This window comes from Quercus robur, chromosome 6 (genome assembly GCF_932294415.1).
Source record: "Quercus robur chromosome 6, dhQueRobu3.1, whole genome shotgun sequence".
NCBI classification, from domain to species: Eukaryota; Viridiplantae; Streptophyta; class Magnoliopsida; order Fagales; family Fagaceae; genus Quercus; species Quercus robur.
In genome coordinates, this window is record NC_065539.1 from 21091491 (window position 1) to 21107978 (window position 16488).

At 31.6% G+C, this 16488-nt stretch overlaps 1 protein-coding gene across 1 annotated transcript; it reads right to left on the minus strand.

Annotated features, from left to right (window-relative positions):
• Window positions 1–13315: 13315 nt before the first annotated feature.
• On the minus strand, window positions 13316–15514 carry LOC126733217 (naringenin,2-oxoglutarate 3-dioxygenase). The gene is made up of 3 exons (XM_050436431.1): window positions 15009–15514; window positions 13939–14367; window positions 13316–13835 (listed from the first exon to the last, which is right to left on the minus strand). Exons 1-3 carry the CDS (start codon window positions 15366–15368, stop codon window positions 13533–13535), a joined length of 1092 nt encoding a protein of 363 aa, XP_050292388.1. The 5' UTR covers window positions 15369–15514; the 3' UTR covers window positions 13316–13532.
• Between the last annotated feature and the right edge of the window lie 974 nt (window positions 15515–16488).

Here is a 16488-nt window from a genome sequence, read left to right on the forward strand (position 1 = left end):
CTCCCAAATGTCTGCTCTATGGAATTTCATCTAGAAGCTAAAATGCCCAAACAAGATTTGAAATTTCATTTGGCGAGCCTGTAAAGACATTCTCCCCATCAAAACCAGACTTTGGGACAGAATAATCCGGACAGATATTGATTGTGATATTTGCAAATATGTGGAAACAGCGGGCCACGTCTTTTGGACCTACGGCCTTGCAATGGATGTGTGCAACCTTTTTGGTATTCGGCCATCAACCCAAGATTGGCTACCAAAAAACTTCCTAGAGCTATATGAGTTTCTCAAAGATAAAATTCCCTCCTAAGATATTGAGCTGCTAGCGATCACAGCATGGAGTCTTTGGAATAATAGAATTGCAGTGACACATGGAAAACCTTGTAAACAAGCGACTATAATTAACTATTATGCATACCGTTACCTGAAGGAATATTGTCATGCCATGACACCCCCTCCCCCAAAGCACGCTGAAGGCCCTACGGTGTGGACTCCACCACAAGACTTTTATAAGGTCAATGTGGATGGAGCTGTCTTCAAAGACGTAGGCCATTGTGAAATTGGTGCGGTAATCCGCAACAACAAAGGTCAGATCATGGGAGTCATGTCAAAATGAGTGTTGGGACTCAAAAGACATCGTCTTAGAAGGGGACTCCCAGGTAGTTATGCACTCTATGGCTAGTTTTCACCCTGCTCGTCTACCTATCCAATAGGTGGTTGTTGGAACAAAAGCTTGGCTATCAATTTTTACTTCATGGAAAGCAACTTTTACTAGTAGACAATATAACTCTACTGCTCATCTCTTAGCTAGATATGCTAAAGAAATTCCTAAATATACAATTTGGGTGGAGGATACACCACCCATTATTGCATCTAAGATTGAACTTGATGTACTATCTTTGGGCTTTTGCTCGGTTTAAATGAAATCAGCATCTTCTTATAAGATAAAATAAAAAGAATCGATGTAAATGATAATTGGAGTTTTGAATGTTCCAAATGTAATATCTATACTATAATATATAGGGAAGCACTGAATTGGAGCCAAACTTCACTTTGTTATTCACTCTCATGTATTATATTAAAAAATGGTGTGACTTCTGTCCAGTGTCCTGTGATACTAGATCTACTGCGATCATGACACGTGTCCATTTTCAAACATGTGTCATGATCGCAGCGGGTCCAATATACTAGAGGCATTGGATAGAAGCCACGCCCATTAAAAAACAACCCCAAAATCATTAAATAAATATATAGAAGGGAAAAGGACTGAGATCAAGTACTAAAATTGGGAGGAAACTTGGCGAGAAAAGTTTGAATTCACCAATATTTACTATTTTACCCTTTTGGTTAGTCACTATTTTCCTTTTTTAAAAACATTTTTTGATATATATTTTTTTAAATGTTTGTTTTGACACCTATAACAAGATAAAAATTTATATTAAAAAAAGGTCTACAAAGACGATTGGAAAATATCAACATATTTGTACAATATGTTAATGAATTGATGTGTTTTTTTTTGGAAAAAAAAAATAGTAAATAATAATATTTAATTAGGAAAAATGAAAATTTCCAATTTTTTGAGTTTATAAATAGAACATAGAATAATAAATACAATGGATAGGTTGGTAGAATGAATATATTGAGAGAGAGAGAGAGAGAGAGAGAGAGAGAGAGAGAGAGAGAGAGAGAGAGAATAACTAAGTGAATTATTATTACATAATTTTAGAACTCATTTCTAACTAAATGAATGATTATTATTATATAAAATGCATAACTTTTTATATTTTTCCTTATATATAATATCTCTAATTAAAATTATCAATAAAAAAATTTCTAATTTTTTTTAATAATTCCTTATTTATTAATGAAGAGGGTGAGTTGAACTTACATATGATTTTGGACCAATGAATCTAATTTAGCCAAATATTATGTATGATCTAAAAAGATATAGGAGGAATTCTAAATTGAATTTAGTTAGACTTTAGAATAAACTAGTCGCTAACCCGTGCGATGCACGGGAAAACTATTGATAACTTCCCCAATATGAAAAAAAAAAATCAAGATCATGGTATAAATTATATACCAAACCAATAAAATCTATCACTTACAAAGAAATAAAATCTATCACATACAATGAGATATCGTGATAACCAAGAGCTTGAGATAATATTTAGAAAATATATAACTAATATAAGTACACTCCAATACAATTAATTACACAAATAGAGTTAATTCCATACTCATTCAATCAAATATCTTTCATAAATTACATTAATCATTCTTGATATTCAAGATGTATCTAAATTCTAACATTGTCAGTAAACAAAGATGCTAGACCTCAATGGGATTGAAAAGGAAACATATTGCCAATTTACACAATTGCTGAAATAAATTGCACGGAAGAGTCGAACAAAAATTGTAAATTTTCACTTATAAAAGTTACAACTTAAGAGGAAAAATAAAATACTAAGACCAAAAGTGAAACTCTAACACCAATAATGTTGTATAGTCTCAACCTTCAGATGAATAAAATGACATTGTTAGGAAGCAAAGACAAATAAATGTACCAAATTTTGAGTAAAGATTGCTTTAGTCATCTGGCTTAAATAGTAGAACTATTTTTAAAAAAATTGCTTTGGACACTTGTAAGCCAATAAACAAAACAAACCCTCATCACACAAATTTGGAAAGAATAGATGTTGAAATATATGAATGTAAAAAAGAAGAAAAGGTACCAATTGAATGGCAAAAAATGAGCATTAATCGAGTAAAAATATAAATTGATCATATATATGAAAAAAAAAAAAAGGGTGAGACATTAAATTCAAGCTGAAGATGAGCTACTAATAACATATTTCATAATTTAAATTCAAATTCAAATCTATAAAGATGTATTTCATGACTCTAGCCGACCTTTTCTTTACATACCAACAATAAAAAAAAATAAAACAAAGTTATAAATCAAAGTTTACAATTGTTTTATGTGTTAGTTTTTTTTATTATAAATTATTATTGTTTCTTGATTACACCTAGCATCATTGTATATGAACGCTAAAATACAAATATATTTGTAACAGATTAATGGTGAAATATGTCTAGTATTCCATAGCAAAAGTGATTCTCATCAGGATTTGAAATCATGAAAAACAAATAAACTAACCAAAAAAATATTCAAAAGATTTTATTTCCTTTTCAAATTAGTGGTGAAGGGAAAAATAAAACTACAGCTCCCCAATCTTTAATCTCTCTCTCTATATATCTTCATTGAGGCATTCCCTTAAAAAAATCATCAACATTGCTAATCAATGCAATAAACCCCAAAATGCAAGAGAGTAGGGAAAACCGATTAAAAAAAGTATTAAAAAAAACAAAAGGGTCAAAAAATTTTATCACCTTCAGTCTTGCAATAAGGTAGAAGCTTGGCTCACTCCATAATGGTTTGCAACCACCTACAAATCAAAAAATCTCAAATTAAATTGCTGAAATTTTTTTTAGCTTTTCCTGTTTAGAGTTTTGTTTATCTCTTTCTAAACGTAGGATTATAACTTATAAGTTGAATAAAAGGAGGCTGTGAGTAAACAAACTTCCCAAAGAAGCCCCATGCCTTACCTTTTCTTCTCGCTGACTTCCTCTTCCTTACGTGGCTTTCTAAGATAATTCCCACTCTGGTCAGAGTCCCTTCTGGATTTTTTGATATATTCTGAAATTTCAAAGATGAAAGACATATTAGATCAAGTTAAACTCAAGCCTTAACAAACCACAATTTAGACGCAAACACAAACCATTTGCAACTTAAAGCCAAGTCTCAGATGGTACTGACTATAGAAGCAAAGTGTAAAGATAGTAATACTAAATGAGAAAAACCTTTTTGCGCAGCTCAATACGCTTTCGCCTTTGAGCCTCCTCTTGCTGCTTATTTGCTTCCTTTCTCCTTTTCTTCTTTCTCTTGTGAAACCCAGTCACGTTGTCCCTTTCTCATACCAAAACAAAATAACAATTTAATCATAATAATTTTAGGATTTGGTTCCACGGATTATTACTGAGAGAGAGAGAGAGAGAGAGTGTGTGTGTAACTTTATATAGTTACCTGAGATCTTTCTCGTTGAATTTGACGGAGAGAGCTTTGTTTTTAGGTTTCTTGCGTATGGTCTTGTAGACAAGTTTTACTGCGTATGGTCTTGTAGTAGGGTTTTATATAGAGTAGTTTTGTTTAAAAAAATAATAAATATATAAGATATAAAACCTAAAATAAAAAGAAAATTAAAATAGTGGTGACGTGGAAAATTGTGGGAGCTTCAAAGGCTTCGGTTATATATATATATATATATATATAGATAATGACATCTCTCAAGAAATCAAATGATAATGGGAGAGTAATACTAAATAAATAAATATTTAATAAATTTTTTCCATCAATTTAGTAACCGCCACAAAAAAGCTTTTTAGCAACATTTTAGCAAGAGATTTTTATTTTTATTCTTTTTCCTTTTTTAAGTGCTTATCAGTTATCACATATAAGGATCAAAGACAAGGCGCTAAACCTAAACGCCGCAAGACCACAACAGCAACTTAAAAAAATAATAAAATAGGGAGATCTGATAAAAGAAAATAATACATGGTATACACCCCTAAAGCCACAATAATCTTATAGAGAGAGAGAGATATGAAGAAACCATACCTCCAAATTATCGAGTCACCAACAGACCTAAGGAGGAAAGGGTGAGCATTAAGAGAGACAGAGAGAACTCGACTAAGAGAATTATTTTGTAAAACTTTTTTTTTTTTTTTTGGGGGGTGGGGTTGTGATTTATTTGGTTTGGGATTTGTGATTTGTGATTTTTTTTTTCTTGCGTATGGTCTTGTAGACAGGTTTTACTGCGTATGGTCTTGTAGTAGGGTTTTATATAGAGTAGTTTTGTTTAAAAAAATAATAAATATATAAGATATAAAACCTAAAATAAAAAGAAAATTAAAATAGTGGTGACGTGGAAAAAATAATAAATATATAAGATATAAAACCTAAAATAAAAAGAAAATTAAAAATTTGTAGGTTTCTTGCGTATGATCTTGTAGACAGGTTTTACTGCGTATGGTCTTGTAGTAGGGTTTTATATAGAGTAGTTTTGTTTAAAAAAATAATAAATATATAAGATATAAAACCTAAAATAAAAAGAAAATTAAAATAGTGGTGGCGTGGAAAAAATAATAAATATATAAGATATAAAACCTAAAATAAAAAGAAAATTAAAATAGTGGTGACGTGGAAAATTATGGGAGCTTCAAAGGCTTCGGTTTTATATATATATAGATATGGGAGGAATTTCACAAACTAAGAAATTTACCCAAAACACAAATAGAATTTTAAAATATAAAAATAGCTAAACATTGATAAAATCTTAACAATAAATAAGTAAAAGTAATTTGGAATTAGATTGCATTATAGCACATGAAAGACATGTTTTGAACCAAATTTTTCGTAGTGATAGTCAATTGGAAAAAACAAAAAAAAAACTTACAAATTAAATACATAGAATAACCAAAACCTAAAACACACAAATAGTTCAAAAGTTGAGAATTTAAAATAAATAAATAAAATACTTACCTAAGAGAAACTAAGAATTTAAATGGTTGTCTTTTGTTTTGCTTCTTTATAGTAGACTTCTTTTACATAATATCTATACATGAAAATTTAGAAACAAATAACAATAAGTAAGATGAATTTATTTAATCAAAACTATCATATAAAAATACATATGTGCAAGTTGCAACTTGGAAAAAAAAAACGTGGGGTGCAAGAAGGATTCTATGAAAAAACCATCAGTAAATATATATAAGTTTTGAAATTTTAATAATAGATTTTTAGTTGGAGTAGGATTTAAATTTCTAAAACTTAGATGATAAAGTTTTAACTAATTTAAATTAGGGGTAATTTCACTCTCTTCCCTTGAGGTTTGGGGAAATAACACTCTACTCCAAACCTAAAGGGAAAAAAACGCTTTCCCCCAATGAACATTCAATTGATTAAATTTTGTTAAATTAATATTTAAAATTTTGTGTATTTACATGCCCTCTACTTAAGGGCAAGTTTTCGATATTATCTTATTTCCTAATTAAAATTCATTGTTTTAAAATTTTAATTATTAAAGTGTATTTTAAAATATTAAGTATGAATTTTGCTTAGTATTTTGTTTTCTTTTTTCAATAGGTTATGAAGATATTTGCTATTGCAAATGCTTTGGTACTTGATAAATTTTTCTTTTTTATTCTAAATTTATCAGTTTTTTTACTAACTATTGTTAAACTTTTGTAAAGATATTCTTATAAAAATTAGAATATTTCATTACTAATATAAAAAAAAAGGGGGGGGGGGTGGGAGGGGAGGGGAAGTGTTAATTTCTTCAAATTTCATGGGAGGGGAGGGTTTTTTCCATTCAGGTTTGGGGTAGAGTGTCATTCCCACAAACCTCAAGGGAGGGGTGTGTAATTACCGATTTAAATAATAATTAAATCTTTTCCCTTGATAGAGGAAATATATCCTAACAATTAATAAAATAATTTTTCAAATAATTAATAAAACATAAGACGCAACTTGAGGGAAAAAAGCGAGGGGTGTTGTGTTGGATTCCAAATTTCAGTTTAGAATTTATTTATTTTTTCTAGGGAGGAAGTTAAAAAAAAGTTTATAATGGACTTTTAGTTTGAATAGAATTTAAATTTTTTTTAAATTCAAATGATAAAGTTTTACATAAATTAAACTATAGTTAATTTTATCCTTTAAATTAGTGTTTTGTTAAAGAGCAAGACTTAGGTACAATACTTACGTGCTGTTCCTTAGGTTTCCCTTTTAAAATTTTGTCATGTAGATTTTTTCTCATGGGAAGGAAGTGTATTTTTTAATTAAGTAGTCACATGGTTGAATCTTAAGAGGGGAATCTAAGGAACAGCACCTAAGGTACTGTACCTAAGTTTTGTCATTTGTTAAAATACTTATTGTTACTTTATCTAAAGAAATTAGGCGAAAATGCACTTTTGATCAGTACATTTTGGGCCAATTCTCAATTTGGTCTCTAAATTGATTTTACTCCTAGGTCAGTTCCTGATTTCAGAAAATCGTTTTTATTTTGGTTCCTGTCGTCAACCCAGTAACAAAAAAAATTGAGGTGGCAAATGAAGTGCCCTGCTTGCTGACATGGCGCTAATGTGGCCATTAAAATATTATTAAAAAAATTATATGGCAATTTTTAAATGCCACGTCAGATTTAAATTAATAAAAAATTAAAACAAAAAATTTTTAATTCTCAATTTTAATTTTAATTAAAAAAATAAAAAAACAAACAAAAATTTTACTTTTTTTAGTTTTAAAGATTGAATATTTGTTCACCCAAAAAAATAAATAAAAAATATTCACATCAGCGAATATGACCAAATACATTTTGGTCATTGCTCATCCACTAGATTCAACTTACTAAAGCTCTTTATCGTCTAAAATGAAGCTCTCTCTCATCTAAAGCTCTCTCTCTCTCTCTCTCTCTCTCTCTCTCTCTCTCTCTCTCTCTCTCTCTCTCTCTCTCTCTCTCTCTCTCTCTCTCTCTCTCTCTCTTTGGATCTGGGTTTAGAGAAAGAGATGGTGGGTGCTAGGTTTGACTGGGTTTACTGGGATCTGGGCTTTCTCTTTGGCTTTGATCGGTGATCGTTGGTGGGTTTGACTGGGTTTGATCGGATCTGGGTTTAGAGAAAGAGATGTTGATGGGTGTTGGGTTCGACTGGGTTTGCTGGGTTCGACTAGGTTTGTTGGTTGGGATTGCAGGGGTTGTTGTTGTTGGTGTGATCGGTGATCGTTTCTGGACATTTGGGGTTTGGGGTTTGCTAGAGATTTGGTTTTGGCGTTTGTTGGGAATTTCGCATTTTGAAATTTCTTTTTGTTTTTTAAGTTATTAATTTGTTGTGGTATTAGAAATTTCTTTGATTATGGTTTGGTTTAGGTGTGGATGGGTTGGGTGCTTTGCTGGGTTTCTATTCTTTGGATGGTTTGGTTTGGGTGTGGTTTCGTGTGGGTTAACATGTGGGTTTTCCTGTGTTTGCTCTTGTTCATGCTCTTTGATTTGGTGATACTCATTTTTTTTTTTTTCTTGTAGGTTTGATGTTCATGTTCTTTTATTCTGGGTTTTCTCTTTTATTCTGGGTTTGATGTCGTTGTTGGGTTTATTTCTTGGATTTAAGAACATTGAAGAACAAGTTCTTATGTTCTTACAAAAAAAATAATGAAAGTAAAAATAATAATAATAATAATAATTAGATTTAAAGTTGGTTTCTAAAAAAAATTTTGATTTAAAGTTTGTTTTTTAATTTAGTTTAATTTTTCTAAGTTGGCTTTTTTATTAATTTAAATGCTAACATGGCATTTAAAATGTTGAATATAATTTTTTTTTATTAGTTACGCCAGCATATAACATGCCAACAAAGCACTTCATTTGCCACCTTAGATTTTTCTGTTACTGGGTTGACGGCAGGAAGCAAAAAAAAAAAAAAAAAAAAAAAACGATTTTCTGAAATCATGGATTGACCTAGGAGTGAAATCAATTTAGGAATCAAATTGAGAATCGGCCCAAAATGTAGGGACCAAAAGTGCATTTTCGCCAAGAAATTAATAAGGACAAATAAGTTATTGTTTCTATAAATTGAAGCTTAGATGCATGTTACATATTTTGTTAAAATAATTATTGTTACTTTATTTAAAGAAATTGATAAGAACAAATAAGTACTTAAATGCATGTTACATGCTTGTTAAAACATTTACTGTTATTTTATCTAAAATGGCATATTACATATCTTTTTAAAAAACTTATGGTTACTTAATCTAAATAAATTAATAAGAACTGTGGGGACCGGCCTAGAATAACAAGTTGGCTGGGCCTTGGGCCTGTCCGAGGACGATTCTGTCCTAGGAGACGTCGCGGCCCATAATCCCTGTCCAAGCCAACTGGGGCGAAGAAAACACGTCTGAGGAGTCCTCCTCGGACATTCCAAAGTCCAGATCAATGATGCATCCCAGTTACTGTAGCTCTCACTCCAAACACGTAAAAAGAAAGAAGGCTCAAAATATCCCAGCAAAGGCTGTCACCACCACATTAAATGCACCACAACTACTCTCCTGGCCGCATTAATGAAGAGAAGACCCCTGAACAGTGTTACCTTGGTCACTGCAACTCACAAAGAACTGGTAAGGGCGTCTGATGGGACAGGTGCTCAAGTGGGGGTTTGGATGATCAATAAGTGTAGGGCCCAGATGATAAAAGAGGGCCTATATCATATGTAAGAGTCCCCCAAAAAAGAGGGGACGGAAAAAAGGGGAGGAGGAAAGAGAGAAAAGCAAGAAGTCATTGTATGAAATTATGTCCATGAATAAAACTTCCACTTTCACATCCTCTTTCTTGATTCACGTTTCTACATCCACTAAGGACATGCAACGAATTGTCTGAGCCAACTGGAACCGAGTTCTTCAGCCCATACTCTACAAATTTCATTGTGTGGGACTTCTTGGGCTAGGGCCTGATCGTCCAGGATCGGGTTAACGAAAATCGTGTCCCTACAAGAACAAATAAGTTTTTTCTATCAACTGAAATTTAGATGCATGTTGCATGCTTTAGTAAAACATTTATTGTTATTTTATCTAAAGAAATTAATAAGAACAAATAAGTTGTTGTCTCTACTTAAAAAATTGTTTTTATTTAAAATATTGTTGTATTTTGGTGAAGCCACTTGGTGCAACCACGATTTCTAAGCTCAATTTTATTCTTTCTCAAAATAATAATAATAATATATGATATGATATGATATTATATATATATATATATATAATTTATTTATTTCAGTGAGATATAATAGTATTATCTCCTAAAATGGTATCAATTCAATTAGATTTACAACAAGCCATAAAAAAATCGAAAACATGCTCATTAAAATTAAAATTCATTTGTTAATGCAATAGTGCAATATGTTATTTATATATTCATGTTATTGTTATAATCTACAGGTAATATGAAAAAAATGATTTTTTTTTTTTTTTAATTTTATTTATGCAAGATAGAATTTCTACTCTAGCTTAATCTAAGTATATATATGTGTGAAGCTCTCTCTTGGAGACTTGAACTCCAGCCCTTACCCCCCACACCCTACAAGCACTTATACTTGTGGAGTGACCACCGCAGTAAGGATGCGCGGTAGTGAAAAAAATGATTCTTAACATAGTAATAAATTGATATAAACACGGCTGAATTCAAAGCCTCATAGTAATTATCCTCACTAGTTAGATGCATTGGATGCGTTACTTTATTTTAAAAAATTGATAAAAACAAATAAGTTGTTGCCTCTATCAAATGAAACTTAAATGCATATTGCATGTTTTGTTTGTTATTGTTTTTTTTTTTTTTTTTTTGATAAACTGTTGCATGTTTTGTTAAAACACTTATTGTTACTTTATCTAAAAAAATTAATTAGAACAAATAAGTTATTGTCTCTATCAATTGAAACTTAGATACATGTTACATTTTTATTAAAACACTTATTACTATTTTATTTGAAGAAATTTATAAAAATAAATAAATTGTTGTCTCTATCTAAAAAATTGTTTTAATCCAAAAATTTTCTGTAATTTGGTAAAATCACTTAACGCAACCACGGCTTCTAAGTCCAAATTTTATTATGTTGTAATTGAAATAATCTTCATTTTAACTTCATATACATATACACTTAGATTAAGTTAGAGTGAAATTTCTATTTTGTATTTTTTTTAAACCACGTTAATTTTTTTTAAAAGTATCCTTATCCCATATTTCTATGTAATTTTTATTTTATTTGTTTTTTTTTTATGAGATTATCCATGTTGATGTAATTAAAAGAATATCCCGTTATCCACTACTCTTTTTCATTTATTTAAGTAAAATTATCAATTTTTAAAATTTCAGGTTACTTATAAAATCTCTCTCATTTTTTGTTTCTCTCTCACTTTTTTTTTTTTTTTACACATGTTCAACTCTATCAAAAATAAACCCAAGTTGATATAATCTCAAAAAAAAAAGGGGGGGGGGGATTAGAAAGTGTAAGGAGAGGTAGTGCCTAATTTTATGAGATACGGAGAAACGTGGTAGAAAAAAAATTTTAATTTTAATTTACTTAAAATTTAGGAGTTTTATTTAAAGTCCACTGCTTAATTGGCTTGAAAGTCCATTAGATGGTATTATAGATAGTGTTGGAAATGGTAAATTCCACAAATATACCTTGAGATAAGGGCTAATGCCAACCAAGTTAAAGACTTTTCAAAACTGATCAATGTGGTCTCTAAAGCCAACTTAGTCTCTAAAATAGTTGAAAAAAAAATGACTAACTGGCTTAACAATATTTAAAGATTAAGTTGGTTTTAAGAACCAAATTTGGTAAGTTTTGAAAAGTTTTGAACCTATTTGGAATTAACTCAAATCTCAGAGTATATTAATGAAATTTACCCTATTAGATAAATCATAGAAGACTTTGTGTGTGTTTGGATACCATTTATTTTGCTGAAAACTGAAAACAATAAAAAAATAATAAAAAAGTTACTGTTCACCAAAAAGTTACTGTTCATATGCCTGATTGCACTGTTCATGTCCCATGAACAGTGCAATAGGCGTTGGACTTAAAAAAAAAAAAAAAAAAAAAAACCAAAACGCGAACGCAGACACACTACCCAAACAAACTCTTTGAAGAAATTTACCTTGAGATTTGGATTAATGTTAACTAGGTCCAAGACTTTTCAAATTTGCCCAATTTTATTCCTAAGGCCAACTTAGTCTCTAAGTATTGTTAAGCTCGTTAGACATTTTTCTCAACTGTTTTAAGGACTAACTGTTGGTTTTAGGAACGAAATTTGTCAATTTTAGGAATTTACCCTAAATGTTACTATGCTGCTTGTTTTTTACTCTTTCACCTTTTCACTGTTGTGAGATCTTTCTTCATTGGCCATAGGAGAGGAGCTTGAATTTTAACACGAACTTAAACTCTCCATCAAAAGAAGTCTGCTAAGTGCTAAGCCACTTGATGTTTTTTTGGTTGTGATATTTTGATCTTTTGTGTTGGTCTAATGAGACCAATGTCTTATAGACATGTGGGTCCCTCTCATGAAACTAGTGTATACAAGATTGTATAGAATGCAAGACCAAATCAGTACATGCTACAAGCCTTCATGGTCCAATGCACTAGCTCACTGCACTCAGGTAGTAACCAAATCTATTGCTAACTTGTGAGCTCGTTCTTTATTTATGAAAATAATTAGAAAAACAAAAATCATTTTCTTTGAGTTTATGATTACTGATTACATAGCATATTCCCCATGTTATTACTTAGCTCTAAGGTATTAGTTTAAGAATTATTTTTAGAAACATTTTGAAGGCGTTTGGATAGAAATTATTTTCCTACGTTTGCATTTTTTTTTTTTTTTTTAATCTAGCGCTTCTTTCACTGTTCATGGGACATGAAAAGTGCAATTAGGCAAATGTACAGTGATTTCATTAATGAACAATAACTGAAAAATATTTTTTTATTTTATTTTCAGTTTTCAGTAAAATAAGTGATATCCAAACGCACAATTTATGGAAAAATAATAAATAAATTAATTTTTCTGACAATTTTTATATCTTTCATGAAAGTGGCGTTAAAAAATTTACTAATATAATTTGTTAATAATTACCATAAAACCACCCGTTAACATGACTCTATTACTTACTAGATATCTGATGCACACCATTCCAAATTTAGGCATAAACATTTGGAAGACTGCATTTGATAGAATAAAACATGGTGAAGACTGTTGGGCGGTAGTTACAAATTTTGATGAAAAGGATAGCGTTACTTAAAAGCATTTGAGTTATTGAAGCCACCTCACTCATACAAAAAGGATGGATAAGATTGCGCTACTTGGCCGCTTGTGGTCCAAGAGCCTTACCTACCACCACAAAGAATGAGCCGCTCTATCTACCTCTTAAAAAATTAAAAGGGAATTGTTCATAAATCGGGCATTTCTTTTAAAAAATATTTTATAAAAAAAATGTTAAGATAATTAATTTTTTAAATAATTTTTTATATTCCCTATAAAAGTAATATTAAAACTTTCTTAATATAATTTATCAACAATTATTTTAGAAGTACCTGTTAGCATAACCAAAATTAAAATTTTAATATGATTAATAAAATATTCTAGTTGTAAAAATATAGGGCTTGCCTTAAAATTTTCTAGTACCAACATCTTTTAAGTGAACCAATTGCAAGCACGGATATGGAAAACAAGTTAACTCAAACGAGGAAGTGGCAGTGTGGCACCACTTATTTTCATATATTTATCGGTTTGGTATGGAGGAAAACATCGAAGGCTGCAAAGGCCTCATTGGTTCAGACACAAGGATCGTCAAATTTAACAAACTACAGGGTGTGACTAGCAAATTAAGATTGCTTGACTAATAAACAAACCAAAGGCAAAGTAAAGAGACACGGGGTATAGTAATAGTCTAAGCAAAGATATCCTCAACGGGCTTGCCCTCTAATTTGGCTTTCTCCAAATCCTGCAACTGATGCTCCTTGGCCAGTTTCTTTAGCCTGGCAAGCTCAAGGTCCATATTCATCTTCCTCCTGTACATCTCTGCAAAACTAATGGGCTCCTCTAGCACCGACTTCTCTCCCTCTCTGATCTTCAGAGGGTACACTGTTGCCTCTGGTGCTGGGTTCTGGAAAGTGGCTATGGACAATCGGCTGCTGTTTGAGTTCACCACTGCTTGGTGATCAGCATTCTTGAACCTCCCATTACTCAGATACTGTTCAAGAAATAATCCAAAGTGAATTTAATCAATTACTTGGCTAGCTGGCTAGCACAAAATTACACCGTTCATTTCGTCAATTTAAAAGTAGAGAGCTTACGTGACCATGATCTCCGAGGTTGACCACAAAAGCTCCTTCAACAGGTTGAACAGTGATCCATGATTTTCCACCGTCTCTAGTAGCTTGGAGACCACCAACCTGATCCTGAAGCAAGAGAGTGATGGTACCAGGGTCGGTGTGACGCTTGAGTCCGAGTGTGAGGTCAGGTTGTGGACATTTTGGGTAGTAATTAACCACAACCTTTTGGTCCATGTCCACACATGCTTTAGTCAAAGCCTCCTTCTCCAAACCCATGGCTTCAGATAAGACCTCCAAGAGCTTGCATGCTAATCCCATTAATTTCTCACTGTATTGCTCTGTCACTGCTCTCCACCCCTCTGGCTTGTCTGGCCACCTTGAATAGTCTCGGGTCCTTAGTGGGTATGAAAAATACGTCACAATTTCACGCCAATCTTGCACTGCTTCTCCCTGCAATAAAAATAATCATCTTCATTGACATTGAGCTTCATGGGCAAGATGCCCTTATAGGTACTTTTGGTTGAAAAAAACTTTGAAGGATAATAAGGACCTTTACTTGGATACAGAGTCTAACACAATGTTTTTTTAACAATTTTTATTTTTTTTATTTTTATAGAAAAGTATATATATATATATATATATTACCTTTAACATGAACGAAATGTCACTGTTGGCTATTCACATTAAGACAAAATCATGTAAATTATCAAAAATAAAAATAAAAACAAAAACAAAAACAAAATTACGTATAACCCCCATCCTACATGTGTCGGTAAGGGCAGACATCACAAATATCAAAGGCACTGGTCCATGCGTTTAATGGGTCAAACTTACCCATCGCCATCGCGAACATAAAATTGTTGATTACATCAATTGCACATAAAAAAAGGTTGTTAAATTGGTAAATAACAAAAATTATTATTTTTTAAATGTGAATCAATCGTCAACTTAAAAAGTTTCTGATTGACTATCAGTTGTGACCAAAAAGGGTTGCAATGAAAACGTGAAAAACTATCAGAAGGGTCAGGAAGTTTGTGATTGAACATGAATTTGAAGGGCCAAAAAAAAAAAACACAGGTTTGGAGCATTACTTGTAGGTGGCTGGACACGATGAAGCCACCCTTCTTGCCACCGGACATGTCAAAGCGAAGCTTTTCCTCAGGAGGCAAAGCAAAGAACTCTCGGGCAAGCCTTGTCATGTCTGATACGAGATTGGTATCAACACCATGGTCAACAACCTGAAAAACACCCCAGTCCTCACAAGCCTCAACGATTTTCTTACAAATCTCAGCTCTCCTACCATGAATTTCATCGATACCAGCAAGCGAGATGATTGGAATTTCGTTGCTGAATTGGTTGTATGCAACTTTAGGACGCTCATCTTCGTCCCTAACGAAGCTAGACTGAAGGGTCTTCTCCCCTGCTAGAGCTGTGAGAGTAGTAGGAGCCATTGTAGAAGGCGGATCGATGTGAGCTTGTTTTGTTTATTTCTTTGGTTCCTCAAAACTCTGGTTTGATTAAATTTCTGGTATGGATAGAATAAAGTAGTGTGTATGGAATGAGTAGCAATATGATGCGAAATAGATGGGTTTGTTTTGGTGGTTGCAAGGTGATTGTGATATTTAAAGCTAAGCGAAGGTCTAGGGAGTGGCAGCTTCACCTACCTCTTATGCTCGTGGCTACTTACCTTCCTCACACTATTTTGTATCTAGAAACCTACCCATCGGTGTTATTAGGTCACCCTACTATCATTTTCCTCAATTATTTATTTATTTTTATTTTATGTATGGGCAGTGTTTATTGCACAAATTGCACACACTGCCCAAAAATACAATTAAAGTTACTAAAATTTTTAGTGTATTTTTGCAGTGTACGTGTACAATATATTTTTAGTGTATGTAATGATAGTACGCAAAACCCACGCAGTAAAATTGTAAAAAGTTGTAATATGAAGTTAGACATACTATAGATTTTATTATATAGGACTTACAAACTAATATAAGATCGATCAGTAAAATACAATTGCAGTCCCTAGTATTATTCAATTTGAAGTGTGTTTTTAGGATCAGCTTATTTAGCTTTTTGCTATATGTGTGCTATAATATACCGATACTCTATAAAAGTAAAAAAAAAAAAAAAAAAAAATGAGGGGACAAAGTTTGGCTACAAAATTTGTTGTAACTTTAGGTTACAACCTTACTCAATATCTTTTTATTGGAGATGAATTTTGACAAATCCACTATTGGATTACATCTTCTTTTTATATCTTTTATACTTGTAAAATTTCTAGAAAATTAAATATCAATAGTTATGTCATCAATAAATTGTTTAAATTGCAAGATTTTGTAATTTAAAATTATGCATAAAATATAAGTTTATAGATCATATAGTAAATAATATCTGATTGACACAAAATCTGACATGTGTACTAAGAGCGTAAAAAACATACAATCCAACAGTTAGATTTTCAAAATATGTAGTATTGTTTATTTTATTGAGTGAGATTATAGCCTTAGGCTACAACCAATTTTGTAGCTAAAATTTGTCCAAATTGAGGTTTTAAAAAGCTGA

What these genes read in the sequence shown, in the direction of transcription:
- LOC126733217 (XM_050436431.1), bottom strand. Translation starts at nt 15,368, where the DNA reads ATGGCTCCTACTACTCTCACAGCTCTAGCAGGGGAGAAGACCCTTCAG. An exon ending in TCGTGTCCAGCCACCTACAA is followed by an intron (nt 14,368 to 15,008) that starts GTAATGCTCCAA and finishes TTTTTATTGCAG; the next exon opens with GGAGAAGCAGTGCAAGATTG. An exon ending in ACCTCGGAGATCATGGTCAC is followed by an intron (nt 13,836 to 13,938) that starts GTAAGCTCTCTA and finishes TTTCTTGAACAG; the next exon opens with TATCTGAGTAATGGGAGGTT.